Here is a 26,024-nt window from a genome sequence, read left to right on the forward strand (position 1 = left end):
TCTTTTAGTAACTAATAACTTAATGCATTAGTTTGGTTTTCCCAAGTAATCCAGTACTAGTTACAACATGGTAACATAAATAAAGTGCTATTATTTTGTGTTTAAAATCACATTCAATTGTCAAAATAATGTAATTTATTTAGTTGTATTTATTTATTATTTCATCCTTGAAATTGCTATTGAGTATTGAATATTGTGTTTTTTTAATTGAAATCCAGTTTGTATTTTTAGTATTGTGACGAATCAATCATGTGCTTTAGTTGAGACCCTGTCCACACAATAATTCTATTTATTCAGATCTATAAATTCACAATTGGAATATTAAGCACATGATGATTTTCCAATAAGACTTTTCAGATGCTCACTTGAGTGGTTGAACGCTTGATTTGTATTCTGTGAACTGCACTTGTTCATTGAAGAACTCGCCGTCTTTGATTTATATCCCTATGAAAAGTCAATTAGCCCCATTATGGAGGCTTAGTAGCATTAAAGATTAATCGGCTAACGTTCTGATCTGTGCGAAGAGGAGAGCAGTAACTGACAGGAACATGATTTTAAAAGAGTGAAGATAATATCAGCCGCAGCAGGGCTCTGACTGTCCCTGTGTGCGGTTCACTCAGACTGACGACTGACAGAAGGATTTTTGTCATGCTGTCTTTGAAGATTGTGTTGTTTTGGTGAAGGGATTGGGGAGACAATTTAGCTGTAGAGAGGAGGAAAAAAGTTGTTTTGAATGATAAATATTAATTTCCCGCAGTGATTCAGATTCTATTTCCATGTTGACGCAGTGGAGTATGACATTATTATTCTCCTACACGGTATTTGGGTTAGAAATAGTTCTTGAAAGTATATGGCATCAAAAACCTGCTGTTAAAGAAGTGTTTTTGGGTTGTATTTGGCGAAAGTAAGCATCAAATTGGGATAAAGAGCGGAGAGAGACGTTCAGCAAATCGTTGGAGTCAGGAATTGATACCACAACATTGAGGCCAGTACAAGCAGTTGACGTACTGACCTAAAAGTCTTAAGTTTTGGCTGAAACATACATTGTGGTGTTCCAAATTAAAGGCACAGTATCAAACCTTTGAGCCAAAATTTGTTTTATTTATTTATTTATTTAGGGTGGTTTTATTGCTGACATCTTTACAAATCCGACTCGTACTCAGTCTGGATGAGGCTCCTCCTGCTTGTTTCCATGGAATTGTTGTTCCTTTAGCTATAATATTGCACCGAATTGCATAAAAAAGCATCTATCTGCAAGGAAAAAATATGATTTCAACTTTCTATTTCCATTGAATAATACAAGAGACTTTCCACCTCAATAAAGTGACATACTGTGCCTTTAAGAGTCGTAATGGCATGTTTATTTCTATTACTGTGCCATTGTTGACCTTTTCCCAGATAAAGACTTCTCTCAAACTTAATCTTTTTTATTCGCTGCCCTTTGAAACCCCATTCATTTTTAACATAATGTAGACCAGACGTGTAAGGAAAATAACAACTGAAGCGTGATAAACAAAATTAATCAAACAATGTTAATGTTGAAGGACAACTATGTACAAAATGGTTAAATATTAAATGCTGTTTGATCATCAATCAAATCCGTCTTTTTTTCTAAATCTGCCTTTTCCTTGTGCTGTTTTGGTTTGTTTTTAGCACAGTCGCTTGCCTCTGGTCCCACCGCTGTGCTAATTGAAGCTAAGAGCTTTATCTGCCCAGGTTAAACTTTACTTCTTTAGACGAACATTAGTCAGTGAGTCAGTCTCTTGCTTTTTCATCTTCTGCCTCCTCCACACTTCCCGTTTTGTCTTAACGACTCCTGATGCTAAGAACACTGCCTTCTCAGTGACGTCGAGGGTTATCGAACGTACAGAGCTCAAAAGAAGCAGCGTCTCTTGTAGGCTTAATTTCATAAGAGGAGAGAGAGGCAGGCTGCAGCGAGGTGTTATTTTGAGAAGGCGTAGGATGTAAGAAAGCGGAGGGCGCGTTATCAGAGCTGCTGCTGGAGGGTTTAGTCTGCGCTTATGCCTGAGCACGGGAGTATTTTAGGATGTGAGGAGCAGTGTCACCGCTCATTAGGATCTGATACATTTAGACAGAGAAAATGAGTTGATGAGAATGTGTTTCCAGTGTTTATTTTGAGCTTCGTGCCAAGTGATTGAGCACAAGGGTTTTTTTGGTCCACAAAGTTAATGACACGCGCTCGGAATGACCAACTATGTCGACTAGAAAGTAAAAAGAACAGAGAGTCACTGTTTTTTTGTTTTATATATAATTGTGTTTTCGCGATATTAAAATGTAATCTCTATTTTAAACCTCAACTATAGGCTTGATACTCAATTTAACCGATTTAGATACCAAAATATGTTTTTAAATGATAAGACAATAGAATTGACACAAATAATAACAGTATTTTCTTGATGTTACCATGTGGTCTTAAGCTAGTTCTGATAAAGTTCAAGATCTATAACTGTTATTTGTTTTTTTTAGTATCAATACTTGTTCAAGTGAGTATCTAGTTTTTGTATCGTTTATTGTCTATATTTCTATAGCAAGATCAAATGAAGAGTTTCCAGACCTTTTTGTATTTGATCACTCTTTAGTCTGTGGTAATATAAACTGATTAATCCAATTGACATTTGTTTTGAGACCTTTTTTTACACTTTTTGCCATAACCTGATTCTAGGGTTGTAAATACATATATATATATATATATATATATATATATATGTATGTATATGTATATATGTATATATATATATATATATATATATATATATATATATATATATATGTATATGTATATGTATATGTATATGTATATATATATATATATATATATATATATATATATATACAGGGTTCAGAATAAGCGGTATCGCATCGCAAAATGCGCCGCAATTTCTCTCAAATGCGATGCAGTCGTCAGAAAAAAGTGTTTTTGTATCGCAGCTTTTGCGATACAAAAATGTGTGGTCAAATGCATAACCAAAGCACCAAAAAGTGGAACCACTTATCAGAATAAAAGTGTGTTCATTGTGGTATTCTATAGTATCCAAATGTAGCTTAGTTTTATGACAACATTACCAGCTATTTAAATTTTGCCAGAGCCTCATTGACACTTTTATTTCTTCCAATCTCCTATTTATGAGCCTATATCTTTGACTTTGCATTGCTTGCTGTTTATTGCTGGTTTGTTTGCTGTGAGGCTCACTGTAAATAACTCATTGTGCCATCGTTCAACAAATTAACAAGTGCACACAGACGCATCATTTTCTCCTAGTCATTGCGTTTTGTTTCGTTGCAGTCGATTCAGCTGAAAAATGATAAGGCAGCAACCCACCGATCTCTTTTAATTTCTGTTCCTCAAAGCGCATTTTCTGTCACTTGTGAGTAATTAGAGCTAAGCGCCGCACAACTGAAGGGAAATTGCATTCTCGTTCTTATCAAGATTGTTTTGTCAGAGCAGCGGTGCGTTCAGTCACTTTCAGCGCGTGTTCAGGCGTGTTCAGGCTGACAATGAAGATTCAGCTGTACGTGAGTCTGGAGGCAAATTGAATAAGGATTATGTTTATCATGTGATTTAGGACTATATGTGTTGTAATGTCATTTGATAGTTCTCTGCAAACATTGGTTCAGTTTGGAGCCTGTAGCTGTGAATAAAACATGAATTAACTATTTATATTCGAAACTGGAAGATTATTATACATACTGTAGCAACGTTTGACCTCCAAATGTGACTGCAAATGTGTTCTTCATTTAAACGCATGACATCATAGTGATGGTTTTGACATGTTAAACGTGCACTTTTTTACCATATGTCTCCATGGAGATGTCATTTCTATGCCTAGAATGTTCCACAATATGCCATTAAACTTGTCCATATTGCATTTATTCAGTTGCATGTGTGTCAATGCAACAAACGTCATGTCAATCCATCGAAACAGGAAAATGTCGTGCTGTAGTAAACAAAGCAATAACATCTAATGCACAGACAATATTTGACAAATGTAAAATATTTGCAACACTAATATTTTTGGGTCTCAGGCACAAGAATTCTTTCCCGATTCACTGCAAAGATGTCTTAGCAATAGTGCAATTCAAATCAAAATATGACTGAATGTGTCCTCACAAAATCCTCCAAATCAGGCAGAAATAATCTGCCTAAACCGCATGAATATAGTCGTGTTATTTGGTTTAGAGTCTTGCCTGAAAGCGACCTGTCCTTCCCCATCATTAACCGTTCCCTTCTTTCTTTTCCAGAGAGTGAGATCGTACCTCCCGACTGCCTGCGCCCTCGCTCCTTCACCACGGTGCGCTCCTCGTCCCTGCGCCGCGACGCCGACGACTCGCGCCTCTCCGTCTCCCTGTGCGACCTCAACCGGCAGCAGGACGAAGGCGGCTCCGCCCACGCGCACTCGCACCGCCACACCCTTCACCTGGCCTCCGCCTCGTCCTCGTCCACCTGCCCCATCCCGCAGAACTCCCTCAACTCACAGCAGTCCTCCATGCTGCCGTCCTCGCTGGAGAGCGACTTGCATTTCCACCAACTCAGAGGAGCGCACATCAAAACGTTGGACGAGCAGACGGTGGCGAGATCGGAGCACGCGCGAGAAGAACGTACGCTGGTTTTCACCAACCGCCCGCTGCGAATCGGCGAGACGGTTTTCATCAAAGTCACCAAGTCGAGCCCGGCGAGATCTGGGTCCCTGTCCTACGGCGTGACGTCGTGCGATCCCGCCGTGTTGCGTCCGAGCGATTTGCCGTACAACCCGGAGGCGCTGGTGGATCGGAAGGAGTTCTGGGCGGTGTGCAGGGTCCCCACGCCCCTCCAGAGCGGGGACATCCTGGGGTTTTTGGTGAACCCGGAAGGAGAAGTGATCCTGAGTCATAACGGGACCAACGTAGGCATGCAGGTGTGCGTGGACAACTCCAGGCCTCTGTGGATGTTCTTCGGACTGCACGGAGCCATCACCCAGCTCAAGATCCTAGGTAAAAGCACATTTCTATATTATACAGATTATTGGTGGGTTTCAGTTGTAGAGCTGCAACTAAAGATCGTTTTAGTAGTCGGCTAAGTCAGCACTTAGCCGACAAATCAAGAAAGGTTCAAATACAGTGGTTGAAGGCTTCTAGATAGAGAAAAATAAATAATATAGTACAGTATTACAATTATTAAACTATGTCACTGCTTGGTAGAGTCTGTATAGTCCAGATAACAGGAAAGAGTATCCAAATATGATTACGATCACCATTATTCAGAATAAATGTTGCAGCCCTGTTCAGAGCACATCCTAACTCGCAGGCCGGTGGTGTTTCAATGACAAAGAGAAAAGTAAATTGTGTTGTTTGTTCAGGATGAAATAAACCATTTCACTTGTATTACAGATCCAGCATGTACATGTACATATAACTGACCAAGTCCATCATATGAGATCCCTCTAAGATTTGAATCAAGAAAATTGTAGATGTATTTGATACTAATTCTAAAACTAGTATTAAAAGTAGATTTGAACAAATATTGATAATCAAAAAAATCATATTAAAAAGACAAAATTTGAAAATTTTCAGCACAATCAAAACTAGAATAAAACAACAATGTTTAGTAAAGAAAATATGATTTTGTGTCGAGAGTCTATTTTCTAAAACCTTGAACAAAAGAAAAGCATTTTTATTTATCATTGTAGTATGGAGTATAGTATGGAGTATATTTGTTTTAGTTCTTGGATTTATCTTGCTTTTTACAAGCTTTAAAAGATCCTCAAAGAGCTATCAGAGTCTATCGTTCACTCTTAGTTACAATGTATACTTCTGTAGCCATAGCTGCCCTGACGCTGATTGACAGAGAGGTGGCTGTCAATCGGACTCAACTACAATGTACTGAGCCCCCGATCTGTGCAGACTAAATAAATAGTATTGTACATGCAAAAGACCAAGAACACATTAAGCAGCACATTATCAGCCCGGGTCTTTTCAGAACTGAATACAATTAGCTTGGATAATGCTAATAGAGTACGTCTAATGATTAACATGCCACATAACTCGAATCAAATTAAACTGGAGGTGAAGACACTTTTTGAACCTTTGTCTCCATATATTTTAGTCGGTCGATGGGCTGTAATTGCGCTAAAGAGAGTAATGAGCGATCTTTTTTTCTTGGAGCGATTCATCTTGTGAATATAGTCGGAGTAGAGGAGTAATTTGTGAACGCCACTTTAGCCCCGCGATGCGTCCGGGGTCAGGAACTCGCAGATCCGAATATCGATCTCAATCTGGAGCCAACACCAATGAGAGAGGGAGAGAGAAGCAGAGGGGAAAAGAGGAAGGGAAAGAGAGAGACGGGGCAAGAGGGAGAGCTTAATTCACTCACTCCCCGGGGCCGAAAATCCATTTGTACTAAGTGTTGAATGCTCTGACAGTATGCCGATTCGGGCCAAACACTTCCACAGCCTAAAAAATGACTGCCCGGAGTCCAGACCACCATGCAGGCAAAAGTGGGAAGAAATGTATTGAACAAGTTTCTGAACAAATGGTGCGAGTTTCAAAAGCGAAACAACAAAAACAAAACAGAAAACTTTGTTTTTTTTTCTGAGGAATTTATGTCATATGTTATATGTTTGTTGCACCTGTTTTTATTTGTGTGGAAATACCTGTTTTTGCACATGCTTTATATCAGGGGTGTCCAAACTTTTTTCACTGAGGGCCACATTTTGAAACTTATACGGGGCAAAGGGCCACAAATAACCTGACAATATCGAATTTGTTGAATGACAAAGTGATTCATTCAACATTTTGCATTTGACATAGTTTGGATGAGCCTCCACACCTTTAATAAGACTTGGAAAATTAATATTAGGTTGGTATAACATCAAAATGCTTAATCTTTCCAATTTTACAGTAAAACCTACTGCTTCTTGTTGTTTGGATCAACTTAGCAGGAAGCAGGAGGGCCAACAAAAATGTGTCTAAGGGCCGCATTTGGCCCCCGGGCCGTAGTTTGGACATGCCTGCTCTATATGTTCTGTCTGATACACAAACACATTTAAGGAGAGATTCAGTTTGCTCTCTCAACAAAACAACAAATACAAATCATTTTTATTATTTTATTAAATTGACTTACATCCATACATTTCAATGTGTAAATTATGTTTTCTTAAAATGCATTTTTATCTCATCGGGACATAAACATCACCACTTAAAGTAGCACCTACATACAAGATGTTCGAACAAACATAGAACAAACATAATGATTTTGTTCTAATCTAATTCTACGTTTCAAGTCTAAAAAATGAGGCAACATTTAAATCTTTGCACTAACTAAATAACGTATTCATAATCATATCTGTAAATTTGGTTAATACCTGACAACGCTAGGCAAACAATTTAAATGTAGCTCTACTTTTTCAGTATAAATGTCCCTAATATGTGCGTTTATGGCAGTTTTTAATGCATAAAATAGTTCATATCTATAAGAAACCACGGCATGGCGGAGTCGTTACGCACAAAGTGATGATTTGATGATTTGCTTTGACTTGAATACTATAACTTTATCGTCACTTTTGACCTATGCCCTGCCCCCGACCACCAACATCCAGTTAATCCAGCATTAGGAAGTCCACATTGTTCCTCTGTTTATGGCAGATGTCTTGGCGCAGCGCTGTAGAGTACAAGAGTTCAGCGAGACGAGATGATTGGTCGTGGCCCGTGAAATGAAAACAGGAAGTGTATGAGCAGCTTTGAGCTGCGGGGAGACGCTGCCCTGACTCTTTCACAGCAGGAGAACAAACTCATCTCCCAGTGGGTGATCACTTTAGCTGGTGGTGAAGCGCACGGGCACCTGAGGCGAGTTTGGCCTTTTTAAACGCTCGTAATGACCAAGAAGTGTGAAGCCTGTGGCACCTTTTGCCCTGGCATTTCCACAGTGCAACTTATTTCCCCCCCTCCATGATGTAGGGATGGGAAATTAGAAGGTTTAGGAGTATTGTCTACTCTGGTGTGTTGTAGTAATGTGTTCAAAATGTGCAATCCATCAGTTATCAGTGATTTTCCTATTGCAAATTGTATATTGTGCGATCCAAATACAATGGATTTAGTGGCTAAGGACTAAAGCAGAAATAAACTGGGTAAAAATGAGCTTAACCACGACTATAAACAGTGAAGAAAAAATAATTTTAAAATGGGCTACACTTCTTGAACAAAAGCTGTCTTCATCAACCACATTTTTTTAAGTCCACTAGTCATTTTGGGGTATTGTTAAAGGAATTAAGCATAAAGGAGAAGACAGACCGAGATATCTTGAGATTTGTGAGTGAAGTGTGAGATGAAGGATTAGGGTACGGTTTACGAGTGTTTTTCTTGAAGTATATCTCATAGTCTTGTCAGTGCACTTAAGGTACAGTCCAGATACATTGTAAAATCATAGGGATTCCACAATAAGTTTTGAAGTCTTTTGCCAGCGCCATGCCCGTGTTGAATCCCTGTTATTTGGACTATACACAGACTCTCAGTGGAAAAGGTTTTATCACAAAAACAGCATTGTCAAATCAGCTCTGGATTCCATTTTATAAGAAACAGCTCCAGACCAAGGTTAAACAAACAAGAACCAAAACCAAGAACAGGACCAGATGTAAAGCACATTAAAACAAAGGAACCATTTTCAAACCCTCACCAGAGCTTGAGCCAAAACAAGCTTCAGAATCCCCTTTGTTACATTACATTGTTGTAAGATACAGAACCATGAAGAACAGAATAAAGCTGTTGTGATGATTAGATTAGCACATGTTGTCTTCTATTAACACAATGTCCGAGAGCCGCAGCCAAAAAAAGGCCTCATGAAGGTGGTGCGAGCGTGTGTCTGTGGAGGAAGAGCGCTCTCTAAATATATCCTGCTTTCCTCACACTGACGAAAAAGGAAGACGAGAGGTCACACTGGAGCACATCTGAAGACAAGGACTTGGACAATCCTGAGATGAAGCACTTTTTGACACGTATGAAATTTAAATAAATGCACAATGCGACCAACAGAAGTATGATTTTGATCAAATAATTTCATTGAATGGCCATATCAAAAGTGTTTTTTTGATAATTAATAAAAAAAAGATTTAATTTTGACAGTGGAAATTTTGATGGTGGAAATCTTTATGTCATATCAGATAATATTGCATAGATATGAAACTACAAGTTATTAAAGATATAAAAACACTAGTTTATACTTTGCAATATTTGTGCTTTGGAGTAAAATTCCAGGATCTGGGAAGAATATTGACCTATATTTAACCTGGAAAGCAATACATCACTTCCATGGGTTTCATAGTTTGATTAAACATTTTGACTTTTGCCATACTCATCAACTATTTCAAACAAAACAATAGATAATTTGAGAGTCCCTTGAAGACTACCTACATCGAGAAGTTGAAACCCATTAATAGCACCATAATGATTCAAATGATGTCTGTTTCGTATGATACAACAAACATGTTCCCCATCTCTGTTTGATTTTATATTTGGACCAGCCTACATTTAGTGCCCTAGTTACCACTGACTCTATAGCTAATGTCAATACGTCCCACAGTGATATTCAATACTGCGGCTCATTGTCCATTGTCCTTAATACAGATCATACTCAGTAACTCCTATCGACAGCTGAACAGCCACAATCAGAAGTTTGGTTGGTTCCAAAAGTTCTTGTCTGTGTGTTCTTGGCTCGCGTGTCTTGATCCAAAACAAGATCGCTCCATCCATTATGAAACAGGAACAAGAGGACAATGAAGCCTTTTCCTTATCAGTTACAGATCTGTGAAGGCCCACGTGCGAATCATCTTTAGCCACAGCTGCTCGGAATTATAAAGCAGCGCTCTTATCTCAGTCCTGCCATCTCCAGAACTGCTCCTCTGTGTCGATGGCCAAGTTATTTAGCTTCGAGTCGCTCTATATTTGAGTGTGTGTCTCAGCCTTGAGCGGCGCGTGTAAAACTGGACAGCTCGGCTCTCCCAGTGGGCTCAGGCACTTCACGGCGGCCAGATAAAGGAGAGGCCTATCTCTTTAAACATAGCATGAAGTAATGGAGCTGTCGAGAAAGAATAGAAATAGATGGTGTTCAACATATAGGCTACTCAGAGGCAAATCAGGACAGACAAGATGCTACAGAAAATGAATCAGCAAGTGGCACGGAGTTAGTCTGGGCCTTTCTCCCTTTGTCTGGACAATAAACTGTACCTGAACCAGGCCATAAGATGTTCAAAGTGCATGTGCTTTGGTGTAATTTGTATTAAATTAACATGTATGTTTTCTTCCCTTATATACAAATTAGGGGCTTTTATGACAAACATTATGACAAAAAAGGAACTAAACTTGATGCTCTGACTGAAATATATATAGTTTTTTGTATTTGTTTCCAATCATTGAAAAAATGTAGTCTCCTTTGTACCAAAATAGGAAAATGTGCGGTTGAAAAATGTGGTTATTTAAAAGATATATAACCCACAATGGGGAAATTCCGCTGTTGCAACACAGATTAGGTACAGAAACAGATTGGCACAGAAGCATAACAATAAAAAAACACATAACTTAGAATAAAAAACTCTTATACTCTTGATAAAAATAACTCTAATAAGTATTATTTACATGAAATCCACAGATTGACATTGTCTTCATTGGTTCAGCTTGTTTATCTTTGACAATGTTCATATCTAAAGAGGGCCAGTCGTACATGCAGCAAAATGTTTGTGAGAGACAGCATGACATTACCACACTAGATTGAAATGGAATCCAAGATATGGCCCACTATATTGGGTTTTAACAGGCCATGAAGTTTAAACTGTCTAAGAATACATTGTCAAATTACGGGTTCATTGGCGGATTGTGTGGTATTTCGACACATAAACATAAAGGCTTTCTTGTGACCTCTAGTTTGTCATATATATTCACATACTTTACAAAGATGAAGGAGGTCCAGAAGAAGTCTAGATATAGTAAAAGAGGACAGAAGAGGATTACAATAAAAGGTTGCGTTCACGTGACATCACAACATATTGGAAATCCTATAGTTTCTAATTGAGCTGGAAGTCAAGATCAGATATCTTGCTGTTCAACTCTCAGACGGCAGATTTGTTGACCTGGTTTATGATTAATATCTCTGTAATGATTTGCCTTTTTTTTTTTTAGCTGGCACAAACGTCAACATCTTCTCTGACAGCAAAAATAAACAAAAGTGAACAAAAGCATTTTTTTCCAGAACCGTTTCAGAAAGTGATGCCATTATTCAACTCCAAAGATGTGATTGTTGTCAGTTAAAAGGATAGATTAGATCAATATGATCCCTAAACAATAATGATAAGGTTCATTGTTATTTCTTTCACAAGCAGTAAATCTCTCATAGAGTTACATATTCTAGATAAAATTAAAATTCTAGAACCTGAACACAACCTATTGCAGGTGAAAACCAGCACTGGTGTGAACAATTCGAAATAAATCTGATTAAATCACATCAGATGTAACTATTTACATGACATTTCCATAATCTGATCTCGAAATCAGATAAAGAACATGTGGTGTGCATGTAAACATAGCCATTGTTAAGTTAAATAATTGTAAATAGGGTTGCAAAGGTGCGTGACTTCTGAAAAAACAATGTCTGACGCATCTGAACAAATAAACCTGCACATAACATACAAAACCATACAATACCATTTTCCACTATTTTTGAAAACAGATTCTCTTGAAAGTTTGGAACCTTCTTTAACCTGCTGGTGAATTAAGTTAAGACGTTTGTCGAGTCACAAAACTGTCATTTGTTTTGTGAGCGACCCCAAAGGCATATCATTTGTTGTAAATCATCTTAATCAGTTTGAAGATGACTCAACATCACCTGAGACACAGATATGACACCATGTGACATAAACACAACGCTACACGTATTGTCCTGACGCCTAAAACCTCTTTAACATCAAGTCCACCTGTTTCTCTCTCTCAGTTAATTAGGAGACAACCTTCAGAAGTGTTAATTCCCTGTTTATTACCATTCATTCCCATAAAGTCGCGTTTATCCCCGTATTGTTCCCGTAGAAATGTTGCAACCCTAATTGTGAACTCCCTCATCAGAACGGCACTAAACTGAATCCGTGCCGTCCAGCTGCCCTGAACTTTGCGAGAGAGCGACGCTGAGAGGACCTCGGTCTCTGTGGCGCAGAAATAGGACACCCATCCGATGACCCACTTCACATGTATTATAGATTCCATTAAAATGTCAGCCTCGCCTCCCACGCGCTCCACCGGAGCAGCTGCCACGCTCCGCTCCTTCTCGCTGCCCCCTTTCGTCATCCCTCCTTCCGTCGGCTTCACTGTACGCTCGGTCTGGATCTCCGTCGCTGCAAATAGAGCTGCCGTGATGCGGCGGTAAAAGCAAAGTGCGGTTTTGGAAGGAAAAACAGTAACAGGTGTGAGGAGCGGAGATTTGTTCACACCTCACTGTGGGAGAGAATGATATTTAGAAGTTAAAAGTTGGAACTTTCTGACAAATGCAAAAAGCTCTCATAGGCAAAACTCAATATTAGAAATGTAACGCTATTATTTATTATTTATATTCACTATAATTCTTCAAATGATCTAATTGTTTGTTCAGAATTGTGAAAGTTTTTCTTATTTCAAGGGATTAAGCAGTTTGAAACCAACACAGAGTGAGAAAAATAACGCTTCAGTCATGTAGGGGAGGATGATAAAAACACAGCTCCAGGGCATGAATTATTTACATGGACATAAACAAGTACAAAAAAATAGTAATAACCTAAAAACATTGAGTGCTGTCAGATTTTGCATCTTACAAAACAATGTCATTAAGCACACACACTTTCATAGATACACTATTAAACCTACAGTTCAATGTCTCACGTGTCAGATTTCCCAAGTAAATACAAATAATAAACCATCCAAGCTCAAAATGGAGTGAGAAGAAGAAAGAGGGACAAACTCCCACCCCATGTACATCACTTTGCGTTCATGTGCACAGCCTGAAGCACCATTCCCATAGCATTTAACAATTTCAAAACTAAATATAAAGGGAAAAAACCCTAAAATATTATCATTGCAGTGTATTTTGGGCCTCATTAGACATGCATTCATCAACATTATAAACCTCATAGTTCCTTCCTCCATGAAAGAGGACGCAGCGGACTGTCTTTGTTCTCCTTCAAAATGGCTCTGTTCTTTGCCAATGATAAAATCTCACTGCAGCAGAAAAAAGGGACTGTTAACTTTCAATACAGCCGGTAAACCACAGATTTAAACTGCTCTGGCGCCCGGCTCTCATGTGATCTAAGGACTTGTAAAGTAAACACAAAAGTGTGTTTCTGTCCTCAAAGCACCTCTGCACAAGAGTCCAGTGTCATTAAATGAACAAACATCACTTTAAAGGTCATGTGCTGGGAAGAAAATGTTAACAAAGTCTAAGTTTAGACTTGTCCCCTGTCCCTAAGTTTATCCAGCTTTTATGAGAGAAGTAGATTTTTTTGGCAGTTATTATTTTGTTACTCTGTTCAGAATCACTTTGGTTTATTATAGCTATAATTTGCACAATTGTTATAGAAAAATGTCAGGGTTCAGCTACAACAGTTGAATAAAGAGTGCGTTTACATTTGTTATTATTTAGTCCTAAATTTAGGCCATTTTATTCCTGATAGCTCTTGTTTAGTCTTGATCTAGTCCAGCTTTAGTTTCAGGTTTAGTTCCAATTTTGATGGTGTAAATTTGCAAACATGAACTCCAAACCCAAGCTGCATTAAAGGAATACAATTGAGAGTTTTGTTTGATACATATTTAGGTTAGATTGTGATTTAAATCAGTATTTAAAGTTCTAGGTTAGACTACACATTTCACTAAAACATGGAGAACATCATTATTTTTCAGATTTTGCTCAACATTTTGCCGAGTTGTCTCCACATTGACATTTTTTGTGAAGTTTATAGCTGTACTTCCTGGTTAGACATGGGCAGCAAATATGACATAGGCAGAGGTAATTCCACAACTGTTACCTAGCAACCACATTGTAAACATAATGTAAAACAACATTACACATTTATATTGTTTTTTTCTTCTTCTTCAGTGTCACATTTTAACGTTATTTTGTAATAGTTTAAAAACAAAGAACGACTTCTATGTTTTTTTGTCCTTTCTTTTCATGTTATCTTGTGATACCATCTTTCTTTTGTTTTAACTATCACGAAATAATGTGACAGTATCATGTTAAAATGTGAAATTGAAGCAAAAAATGTATAGTATAATAAGTAATAGTGTCTAATTTCATTTAAGCACCATTGGCAGCTCAACACTTCGTTCTGTACAACTCAATATTTACCACAGGTTCTCAACCCTCAAACTAAGTCATTATTAGAAAAACAGGATTTCTGACAAAATAATAATAATAAAACAAAAAGACATATTTTATCACCAGGAATTGTGGCACTGCTTGCACATAACTGCGGTAAATTTTGATAGTGTTCAGGGAAACGTCACCTCTATGACCAATCACTCACTCACACAGTCACTGGTCAGAAGATGGAACCCCCAACCCTCTGGTATTAAGACAAGCGCTCTACAACCTAAGTCACGCTTGCACTATATATAAAGGATAAAAGCAGTGTTTGTTTTTTCCAAGGGGAATCCATTGTGACAGTGGGAATTCCGACCTTGAGAGGCATTACATCGCTCAAGGTCATCCAAACCCTATGTCTTTACCAGTGTAGCATACTGTACATCCTCCCGTGCTGGCTGCGTGCATCCACTAATGGCACGTGGAATATTTCCCAAAAAAGTGACCTAAGCTGCACGACCCACGCTGAGCCGCGCCCACCTCGTTCTGCACATACGCCACATGCTCCACGTGCTAAAGGCTAAAGGCTAAAGGCTAAAGCAAAGAGCCTCGCTGCCTGTCTCCTTAACTCAAGGCCCTGGATGTGGTTCACAGCTGTTGACACAATAGACGTTTAATCCACTGTCCCGAGATCAGGGCCCGGGCACCGCTCAGGCTGCCCCATGGGAGAGGGGCGAGGGGCACGAGCCTGCTGCAGGGATTAGCCCAAAAATGGATGGAGCGATAGTGAGGCAGGGCGGACCGACAAAGAGGATTGTGCTCATACATACAACTATGCGGTTTAATGGATTGGGAGCATGTTTAGCCTTCCGTACGTGTCACAAGCAGGAGTGAAAGATATCGTTACAAATACCCATGTTATTGTAATTTAGTAGATTTCTGGAGTAACTGGTGTACATTTTTTGTAATGTACTGGTACTTCTGATTTGATTGTCATTCATGAATTATCATTTTTATTCATCACGTTTTGATTTAAATTGCTATATGAAAAAAAAACATGCTAGCAGTACTTCATTTTGGTCCTGTAACTGTAATATTACTTGAGTAGATTTTGTTTAGTACTCTTCAGTCACTTGATTTAAGAGAGATGTTGTTGCTGTCAGTATTTTTTGCTTTTTTCTTATCTATTCATTATTTTTGCTACAGCGACATGACGTGTAACTGTTGCGAATGCTTTTTTGAGAATTTTTTTTCCATTCAAAAGGTAGAGCAGTTTGTTTTGAACAGTTCATCGCCACAGGGCTGAAGTGAAAGAAATTCGTGGTCAATTTCTGCCAATCGATCACACTATAATTGCATGGAGTTTATGGAAAAACAACCATGTATATAGAAAAGTATTAGAAAGCTGTGTATGTATTAGTCGACTAATACAAACGTTCATCTACTAAAACACCATCGACCAATAAATCGACGACTAAAGTTTGAAAGCTCTAGAACCGCAACAGAAAACTCTTTAATATCACTAGAGCGACACACGGAACTAAATTGTCGGAATTGTCGAAAGCTATTTATTTTCTCATCTTATTTCCGTTCATTCATTCCATTTACATTGCGAGGTCAATTCTACATTATTTATTTGAAAGAACGATGTTTCCTTAAAGTCTGTGTAATCCCTCGGTTTTATTAACACAATGGAATACGTCAACTGGACAAACATTTTAAGAGTAAAGTTAAATCTGTTTAATTTCAATGTCGCTTTACTACATTTTGTGAGTAGTGAGTCCTGTCTGTCGTTTAAAATACTTTGTGGACCACCATGAATATTCGACAGCAGCATTAGCACAGACAGTATGCGCTCGAAATGCCCTGTTACATAATGCCATCCATACGCTGCACATCCATACGCTGCATAAAGGAGCTTTAGGGAGACCCCCCTCTGTGAAGCTAGAGAAATCCTCTCTTTAAGCGTTTCAGATGAGCCACATCACAAAGATCCTGAAAGAGAGCGATGGGTAACAGGGGCGACAGAGCAGCGGCAATAATGGGACGTTTTCTCCAAAGGCAGTGACAGTTGGGTCCAGTCTGTGTAGTCCGTGTGCCTTTTGGACTCATCATTATGTTCATTTCAATTAAGAGAAAGTGTTCTGAGCCGTCACATAAACATATCCAGATATTAATCGATACTAAAACTATGGAAACTGCATTTGAGAAAGTATTAGTACTCAGAGGGGATTTAGTTCTCTATCAGAATTAGTATAAGACCACAAGATATGATTAAAAATACCTCTTATTTTGTGTTGAAAATGACATTCTAGTATCAAAATTGGTGTTGAGTACTAGGCATTTTTCTTCATGTTTGAAATATTTGTATTGTGATTATGCTTTTTGAAAAAAAATGCTACTCAATACAAACTGAAAATGGTCAAGATTTGCTGTCTAAGAGTAAGAATTAAGAAAATAATTGCTTATGACACATTGCAGGTATTTGAATATTTGATTTATTGGATTCATCTTTCTTTTAACATTGTTGCACTTTTCATGATACAACAAAAACCACAAATACTACTTAAACATGATAAAAGTACAAATTCAAAAGTAAACCCACAAAATGTAACCCAACAGTTTTCTGCCTCTAGTATACTTTAAAAAACACTTTAAACCTAAAAATAGAGCAGTACAGGAGACTCTTGACAGTGAGCTTGAGGGAATGTAATTAAAGTAATCTGCAATTGCACTCAAAAGCGGCAAAGTATTTGATGGGAATGCTTTGTTGGTGATTACACGCTCGCTATGGAAAGCAGCTCATTTGCATCCTAATTTGATGAATATTTTGCTGTATTCTTGTGACTTTTGGGGAAATATTTCTTACTAAACCACTAATGATAAGAGGGTTTGGAAAGCAGCATTGAAAACAAAGCTTTTAGGATCACGCCCAGGCCCAACTTTTGCTTGAATAATAAGAAAAGCTCAGTGCGTATGACAGGTTTTTATCATTTTATCATTTGGACTTTGTCTGAAAATCGAAATCATAGTTTTACAGCATTGTACACCAACAAGTGTCAGGTTTGAGGCGAAAAATGGAACAATATGTTGAAGTAGAGCAGAGTTTTTAACCATTGGGAGACTCAGAATGTCATCCAAACATTAGGCACAATTTAAATAAAAGTAAAACATGTTTCCAACCCATTAAACAATAATTTACATAATATAATTATAGGAGATTAAAGATAAACCGTTTTGGAATTTCCTAGTGTGAAGTTTTACAATCAGGAAGTAAACCAAAAAAAAGCCAAACTGGTATAAAATGTGTACTTTATTTTGCAAAATCTTAAATAAAATTATCTTAACTGGATTTTAATAAGATGAGTAATCCAATTTATTGGCACATTTTTACAGACAAATTTGGCTAAATCGCAAAAGTTTATCAGTCCAACATATGTAAAAAGGCACTCTGTATGTACAATATGTAGCTTATGGAGATGTTACTACTTTGTCTGGATTAGAATGTTCCACAGAGCGGCATTAAACGTATCTATCTCCAAGGAGACAACCGAATAACGCCAGGTCAAGTTACAGGTCAGATCTGTGAAGAGGCGACCCCAATCTACGAAGAAAATGTATGTTTTTTAAGATAAGATAAGATAAGATAATCCTTTATTGTCCACACATGGGGAAATTCCATTGTTGCAACGCAGGTAGATACAGAGGAAAAGGACAGATAACTTATAGGAAGTTTAAAAAAAATAAAAAATCAAATAAAATATGGTATTTTCAAGCAATATAAACACTGTAAATGACTAAATGCAAAATAGCTCCACATTTAACTCAATTTCACGCAACATCCCACTTCAACTTCCTTCTGATTTGCATTAGAATTTAAAAACATTCTTTTTTTTAACTCTGGGACCGCTCTAAACTTGTTCAACGGTAGTGCAGTTGTTTTGCCGGTCACACTCTGCTGAAGCGTGGTCTTAAAGACAGATGGAGCGTGAGACGAGTTGGGCTGGAGCCTTCCATCTTCTGAGGCCTCGGCGGCATTTTAACATGTGTTCCTCCCGATGTGGAATCCCCATTTGTTTCCCTTCCCAGTGTCATGTAGAGATCTGTGACAGGAACTTGACATTCCTTTTAGTCAGTGGGAAATGCATTGCCAAACTGTATCGCCTCAACATTTTAAAAAGCCTTTGTTTGTGACAGAAAACGTTGGTGATCGAATAATGCATTAATAGAAGGGATATTATGAATCAAATCAAGCAGGAATTATATCTAAATGGCATAAACATTGTTGTGAATGTCTTTTATTAAACGTCATTCAACCAAGTAAAAAACATGAAATGAAAAACATCAAAATCAAGGGTGACCTGGGTTGTAAGTGGACTTTTGCGCATTTAAATACTTTTTTGCACTAAAATAAAAACATTAAAAGAGAATAAAACAAGACTACATGTACATTTTTTTGCTTTAGTGCGTGAACTCCTTAAAGAAACTTACTCAACAAAGTTTGAATTCAGTTTGAAAAGTGCCGCTTGGTGGTTGAGTGCATGTGTGCCACGTGCACCCGGCTGTAGCATCGTGGGGTTGATTCCGGTTTGGACGTTTTGAATGTCCTTCCCTCGCTCATCCCAATTTCACTCTGTGCATAACAGTCAAAGCGACCGGACGGCTGCTCTTCCTACCGGCAAAATCATTTCTGGTCTGGTTTGTCGCCCAGCTTTTGCATTTGCTGCACAGTCCCCTCCAAGAGCTTCTGAAAATGTGTATCCATGATGTCCATAGAAGTGTGGACTCACTCACTCCTGCCACTTTAGAGACTGTAAAGTATATTTCTTATTTAAGATAAGATAATCCTTTATTGTCCACACATGGGGAAATTTCATTGTTGCAACGCAGGTAGATACAGAGGAAAATGACAGATAACTTCTAGAAAGTTTTTAAAAATCTCTTAATAGAAGAACTCTTATAAACAAAAACTCTTATAAACAAAAACTCCTGTAGACAGAACCTCTCATTTCCTAATAAGGAATGGAGGGTGGAAATAAATTAAATAAATAAAATCAATAAAATCAATAAAATCAATAAAAAAATTAAAAAAATTGAAAAAAAAATAAAAAAAAAAAAATAAAAAAAAAAAAATAAAAACAGCTAGCATAAGACAAGATAATACTACTAATAATGGTAAAATAAACACTCTATTTTCATCAGTTATATGCACATGAATGTGATATTATTGCATGTGAGTATGACAGTAATTGCACATGAATATGACGGTATTGCATGTGTTCAGGGCGAGCAGTGTTTAATGTTCAGTTTGTTTAATTGTGACTTCTTGAGAGCGAGCAGGCTGTTAACAGTTCTGGACCTGAAATGATCACTTCAAACGTTATGCCCAGAGTGAATAAAATAGGACAAAATAATCTCGCTTCCCCTTATCAGTCCGCACTCGAGCAGCAAACAACATGTGATTATAGCTCATGAAATGAAAACGTAACATTTTATCACCAACGTCCAATTCCCATAAAGCCACTGTGCATTTCCCCGTTCCAGTCCCAGAGTCATCCACCTCCATAATCATCTCCCACTAATGCATTTCCCTCTCGTGTTTTGTGTGCAGGTTCGACCCACGGCGCAGACACAGGGGCGACGTCCGGCCCCAACTCCCCGTCCTCCTCGCCCCAGACCCCCAGCGCTTTGGGCAGCGGCAGCTCGGATCCCGCCCTGAACGGTGGTCTGTGCTCGGCGGCCTACTGCAGCTCAACGGGAGGTGAGTTCAAACCTGCAGGAGGGGCTCAAACCTACAGAGGAAACTCACAATCAATCACGGCAGATGAGTGAGGGCGAGAGGCAGCGAGCAGATGTCGCACAGTTATGTTCGTAAAGGCCAGAGCTTCACGGAGAGAGCGACCGAGCTGCAGCTGGAGACGGATTCATGTTATTTATGTGCAGCAGATTCACACGGAAAACATTGTTACGTAAATGGTCCCAAAGCAGAGTCTCGCACTCAGAAAAACACCTGATTCACACCTCCTGTATTATATTTCTTATGTAAGATGTATTTTCTGTCTTATTTGCCGTCCACTTTGGCATTGTTTTTGTGCTAAAATCCTCAGAAAACCTAATCATATTCCTTTGCGAAAGTGATTCTGAAGTCCACTGGAACGTCTTGGTTGATTAAAGATTAAAACTAAAAATGTACAAATTTAAACGAGACATTTAAGAACATTTAAATGAACTGACAATGTTCTTAGGACTCTTATTTTTTTGTGTTAGACTTGAGTGAAAACCCTCAGTGAAACCAGCTCATATGACCTCTGTGCTGTTAGCAGAGAGTTCCAAGATGTGGGAGCAGCATAACTAAAAGCTTCTGACAATTTTCTTTGATTCTATTTAAGTGAAAAGTGAAATACAAGATAAGATAAGATAAGGTATGATCATCCTTTAATGAAGTTTAAAAAAAAAACACTCTTAATAGAAGAACTCTTATGAACAAAACCAAAAACTCTGGAGGGGGAAAAAAATAAAATAAAATAGATAAATAAATAAATAAAATAAAAAGATAAAGATAAAACTAAGATAATAATAAAATAATAAAAAATAAATTAAATAAAGTAAAAATAGCTAGCATAAGACTAAATAATACTAATAGTAAGTAAGTAAACAAAATAAAACACTTATTTACATCAGCTGTATGCACATGAATATGGCCTTAATTGCTTGTGATACAAATACAGAGGCAACCATCAGAGATTTAACCGTTGTAAGAGTGGGAACATTATTTTAATCAGTTTGCTAGTTATCCTTGGTGACTGATACTGAAATTGCATTGAGACCTGTTGAACCTGTTGAACCTGTTGAAACGCTTCTCCGTCACTGTTCCTCTAACCCACTGCGTTTGTCTCACCTCAGGGACGACCCCCAACTCTCCCATCAGCCTGCCCAAGTCCCCCACGTTCCCATCGGGCCGCTCTCCCTGGACCGACGAATGCTCCATCTGCTACGAAAACCTGGTGGACACCGTCATCTACGCCTGCGGACACATGTGTCTCTGCTACACCTGCGGCATCAAGCTCAAAAAGATGTCCAACGCGTGCTGCCCCATCTGCCGGAGACAAATCAAAGACATCATCAAGACGTACCGGAGCACGTAAAAAGATGCGACGGACGCCACGAAAAAAAAGTGAAGGGTTTCAAATCTCAGACGCGACTTCAGGACTCAACGTGACACCGCGCTTTCCGGAGGATTTCCTGTCGGTTGGTTTTTCACGTGACCTTTACCGAGGCTCATAACGCTTCATTGGAAAGGTCTCGTACACCTTGGACTTTGCAGCACTTTTGAGTGACTGTGTTTTTCGCCTGAGGGAGTTTTCTAGTCTCCGCCAGGCCACTTGAGAGCCCCAAATTCCTCCGCGGACGAGCCATGTTAAGAAGTCACCGCTAACTGGGCTAATAACGTCTAAGTGACACCGTGGGAGCTGAATGTCCCGACTAAAAAAGCGCTTGATTTGACCAACGACTCGATTCCTGATAAAAGCACATAGTGATGGTCTCAGTACGTCACAACTTGTGTCTGTGCCACTGAGAAAGACAAAGGAAAACGGAAGAATTAGCTACATCTGGTGTTGTCGTGTTGGCTAGCTGTTTGCGACGGTGTGGTGGTGCTGAATATAATGCATAGGATTGTCACATCGTGTATTATCTAATGTAATTCTATGGTAGTTCTATTGCTAACAGTGGTGGTAGCTATGTAATTGTGCTAGCAAGCAGCTTTGCCATGTGGTATGTTGCACTGAAGTTAGCGTTGTTAGCATTGTCCTTGGAAAATCAAATTACGATAGACGCTACGAACTCAAATCTCGCTCCGACCGTTCAGAAATATACAACACTGAAAAAAACAAAGTAGGAAAAATATAATTCTCCTCAGGGCCAACTGTATTTTTTAGGAAATCTACCTATAACCTCATACACTGTGAGCACTAACTCCACTGCGACGTTCATGTGGTTCTTAGACATTCTTTACGGCCCGTGAAGTTGCTCTGCTACGTATAGTAGTAAGTATAGTAACTACGTGTTTGTGATTTACTCTTGAAAAGTCAATCTTAAAGACGTTGTACCTGATCTTTACATTTACATTTTTATCTGTAAACGACATGAGAAACAGAAGTAGTTGATTTCAAACTTTGTACTGCAGTCCAGGCATCGCTAACAAACATTAGCATGCTAAGGGCGTACGTCCTGCTTCTCGGAGGATAAAACGCTTCATATTTAGATGCAGAGAAAGCGCCGTGGCCTCATTTTTACCCAAATAGATGCGTTTACAATATATCTTCACCTCCACCAGGAAAGTTACACCAACAAATTTATTGACATATCTTATTAATTAACATTTTAGCTAATAACCTTCAACATTGTATATAATTTGACATGAAATAGACTTGGCAAACGTAGCTATAGTTTGCAAATGTGGCTGTTTGCGGTTAAATAGCAATAATATGAGTCAGTTGATTAGAACCTACTCATATTCTTGTTTAATTATTTATAGTCTACGCTAGCAAAGTTTTATCAATGATTTTATGTAAAGGCTAATACAGTGAAAATCAATTCCATTTGCTATTTTTGTGTCAATGACAGAATTTGCGTTTTCTTGCCAATAGTTTCTGAGAACCACATGAACGCTGCGAGAAAATAGATCCAATTAACATCGCGCTAAGGATTGTTGCCATGGATTCTCAAGCCACCACTTACTCACAGCCTCCTGCCTTAACCATGTAAGAATAAGGTATTCACACCTTTTAAGTACATTTCACACAAAAACAAATTACCAAAAATGATGCTTTGAAGTGGCACAAACTCAGAGGAGAAGAAGAAGCACATGATATTTTTATACCAGATTCCATGACATTTCCAATACTAATGTTTTCACCAGCAAAGATTGTTTATAGGGACAAGATCAGGATAATTAACAACTATTTATACTATTTCTAAGCCCGGATTATCATATATATATATATATATATATATATATATATATATATATATATATATATATATTGGATTATTACATTGATACATCCCCCATTGATCTGTTTCTTGTATATAGCCTTAAACAGTTCCCATAACTATTATATAAGCCATAATTTATCTCAAATGGGAGCTAGATTCTGCTAATCAAGTTAAAGGGATATATCAATTTAAAAACAATGGTCGTGGAGGTTTGGTGAGTTGATCAAACCAGAAAGTTGACCTGATGTCGTTGGGCAATACACAACTTTGCCCTTCACAGTCACATTACATGACACAAGGGGCAGAAAAGTCACAGTAAAAACATGCCAAAGACGAGAAAAAAGGCGACAAGGCGTTTGAGTTTAAATTTGATGAAGCGATCTGATGTTACAGCTTAAAAACTGTCATTATTGGTATTTAATTGCCTTGTTTACACCACATTTGAGTCAATTTGATCTAAATCTTAACCATTGATTGCCATTGTGCCTCTCGAGAGAATTCTAAGTAAAACTATGAGGATAAATATATATGCTTGTCGTGTATTAACCAAAGTCGATTTTTGTAAACAAATCGAATCAAACAAATCTACAGAATGTTTTTCTTCAATGGCAGAATCCAGCTCCCATACTTAATCTTCGAAAGGGTTGTTTTTTGATATGATTATTTTCTGTAGATACTGAATCAATGGGGCTAAAACCGTTGCTGCTGCAGCATTTGCCGGTGACGTGACGACCAGCTCATGCTAATAGTGATGCCTCCCACCAACGACCTTTTGATGACGCCACTGCTTGACGTGTTCGATCACAATTTTATATTTAAAATCGTATATTTAGAAACTTCTTTGTGACTTTCAAAAGGTGAAATAATAAAAAGCTGTCCGTCTAATTTGTAGTCTTGAAATCCATAAGAATGTACAATTGTTATTTTCTAGTAGTGAAATTATAGAAGGCGTAGTGCACCTTTTAGCAGTTTGCAGTAAACAATCAGAAATCCATTGCTATACGGTAGAATATGTACATTTTTGGTCATGAATTTGAATTTTTGTAATCTAAATTTGTGTGTGTGTGTGCGATAGGGAGCACTGTACTAGTCTGTATTTACCAAGCTCTTTTTATATAGTCAAAGCCATTGCTGTATGGTCAATGATATATGTCACTTTATGAAGCTACTGATTGTACTCTAGTAACCTTTATTTTCACAGTCAGCGTTGCTTTCTGGGAGTCAACCACGGCAAAACTGTTTCATTCTTTCGCGCAGCCATTTTTTTTGACCAAATCTAAACTTTTAATACATTGTACAGATGTATTTCCCTCGGTGCAATTTGACCATTTCCATATAAACATGTTAATTTTGCCTATACATTGCTCTTTTTGCTCCTTTGAACGTGTTTGCAATGTCCTATTTATTTGATCCATCTCTCGAAGTTGGGACTAATTCCTTTGCTTTTCTTGCGTGTCTTTTCTTGCTTGTACATTTTAGACAACACAGCTTTCTATGTCGAGCCAATCACAAAGCAGCTCATTCTTCTTGCAGCGATTTTGTTTTTTATCCGACGTGCACAAGTTACTCAAAGTGCATGATTTCTGGGACCAAGCGCTTGAGTTTTGCGAGACCTTGCACTCTCTCTTCAGCCATTTTGTGTGACACCGCTGCAGCTAAAAGTGATCTTTGCAGAACTCTGTACTTTCCTTTCTTTTGTATTTGAAAACAGTCATTGTGAGCTCTGTTCGGTGTGTGTCAGACGATTGTGGTGAAATAAACTTTACACGTGATTGAGCAAAACTGTCCTGGGAATCATTTCATACTTTAGGTTTTGTAAGTATTAACATGTATGAAGATATTATGTGTGAGAGGAAAGGATGCAGAGGCTAGGATTAAATGGAGGTTTTAAAGTATATAACTCAAGTAAGAGTGCTTTTACTTTAATTTCAAGTGTATGTGACATCTTTTTGTGCTTTTCTAATTCTTACTTTGTTTGAATGGATAGAACCTGTGCTAAATATGATCAGTTTTACATCAGTCAAGGGGCAGTTTTTGAAGGAAAGTTGGAAAATAAGTTGGAAATGATGGAAATCGAGAAGAGTTCTGAAACACAAACATAAGACAAAAGGCTAGGAAAAGTGAATATTCCATCTAAAAGACAAAAACACATTTTAACAGCTTTAAGTTGTTGTTTTCCTCCATTATAAACATTGCACAGAAACAAACCTTGTCTAATGTACACAATGTTTTAGTTGCAAAGGATAACCTAGTGTGAGTGCATCTTTTGCAATCAAAAAGTAAAATTGTAAACCACAAAAACTGCCAAAGCGGTGAATTGTTTGTGAAATCTTTTGCATAAACGTAAATTCAATTATCTCAGCTGCATTTTAGTTCAACACGTCAAAAACAAGTTGATAAAAAAAACTACTGCAGCGAGAGTAAAACAGTATTTGGAGAAATTACTACTCAAAACTGGACATAACATCTGATTTATAATTTCATGTTAATGTACTGAAAGGACAAACCAATAAGTACTGCACAAAGAGTGGAAAAATGAGAAAAGCTAGATAATATCTGAGGGAGTGGTGCAAACTTCCCGTTCAGGCTCACCCTGTTCTTGTTGCTATCCGACACTTCCTAACTGTCATTAAAGTGTTTATGTGTATTTGACCTTTTCCCCTGGTGCCTAAACACACTGAAATGTGAGTTGTAACACGCTTGAAGTTCAACACAAACTCGCTCCTAA

The 26,024-nt window shown here is 38.0% G+C and overlaps 1 protein-coding gene across 1 annotated transcript in view; it reads left to right on the forward strand.

Annotated features, from left to right (window-relative positions):
- neurl1aa (neuralized E3 ubiquitin protein ligase 1Aa) overlaps positions 1-25,078 on the forward strand; it is a 59,427-nt gene extending 34,349 nt beyond the window's left edge. Inside the window, exons 4-6 of the mRNA XM_072462325.1 lie at positions 4,261-4,989; positions 19,911-20,060; positions 21,203-25,078. Of these exons, the coding sequence (XP_072318426.1) occupies positions 4,261-4,989; positions 19,911-20,060; positions 21,203-21,444 (1,121 nt within the window). The 3' untranslated portion in view covers positions 21,445-25,078. The remainder of the gene's footprint in view (positions 1-4,260; positions 4,990-19,910; positions 20,061-21,202) is intronic.
- Positions 25,079-26,024: the final 946 nt, after the last annotated feature.

Source organism: Eucyclogobius newberryi, unplaced genomic scaffold (genome assembly GCF_026437365.1).
Source record: "Eucyclogobius newberryi isolate DKJ021-1_F unplaced genomic scaffold, fEucNew1.0.hap1 SCAF_4, whole genome shotgun sequence".
Lineage (NCBI taxonomy): Eukaryota > Metazoa > Chordata > Actinopteri > Gobiiformes > Gobiidae > Eucyclogobius > Eucyclogobius newberryi.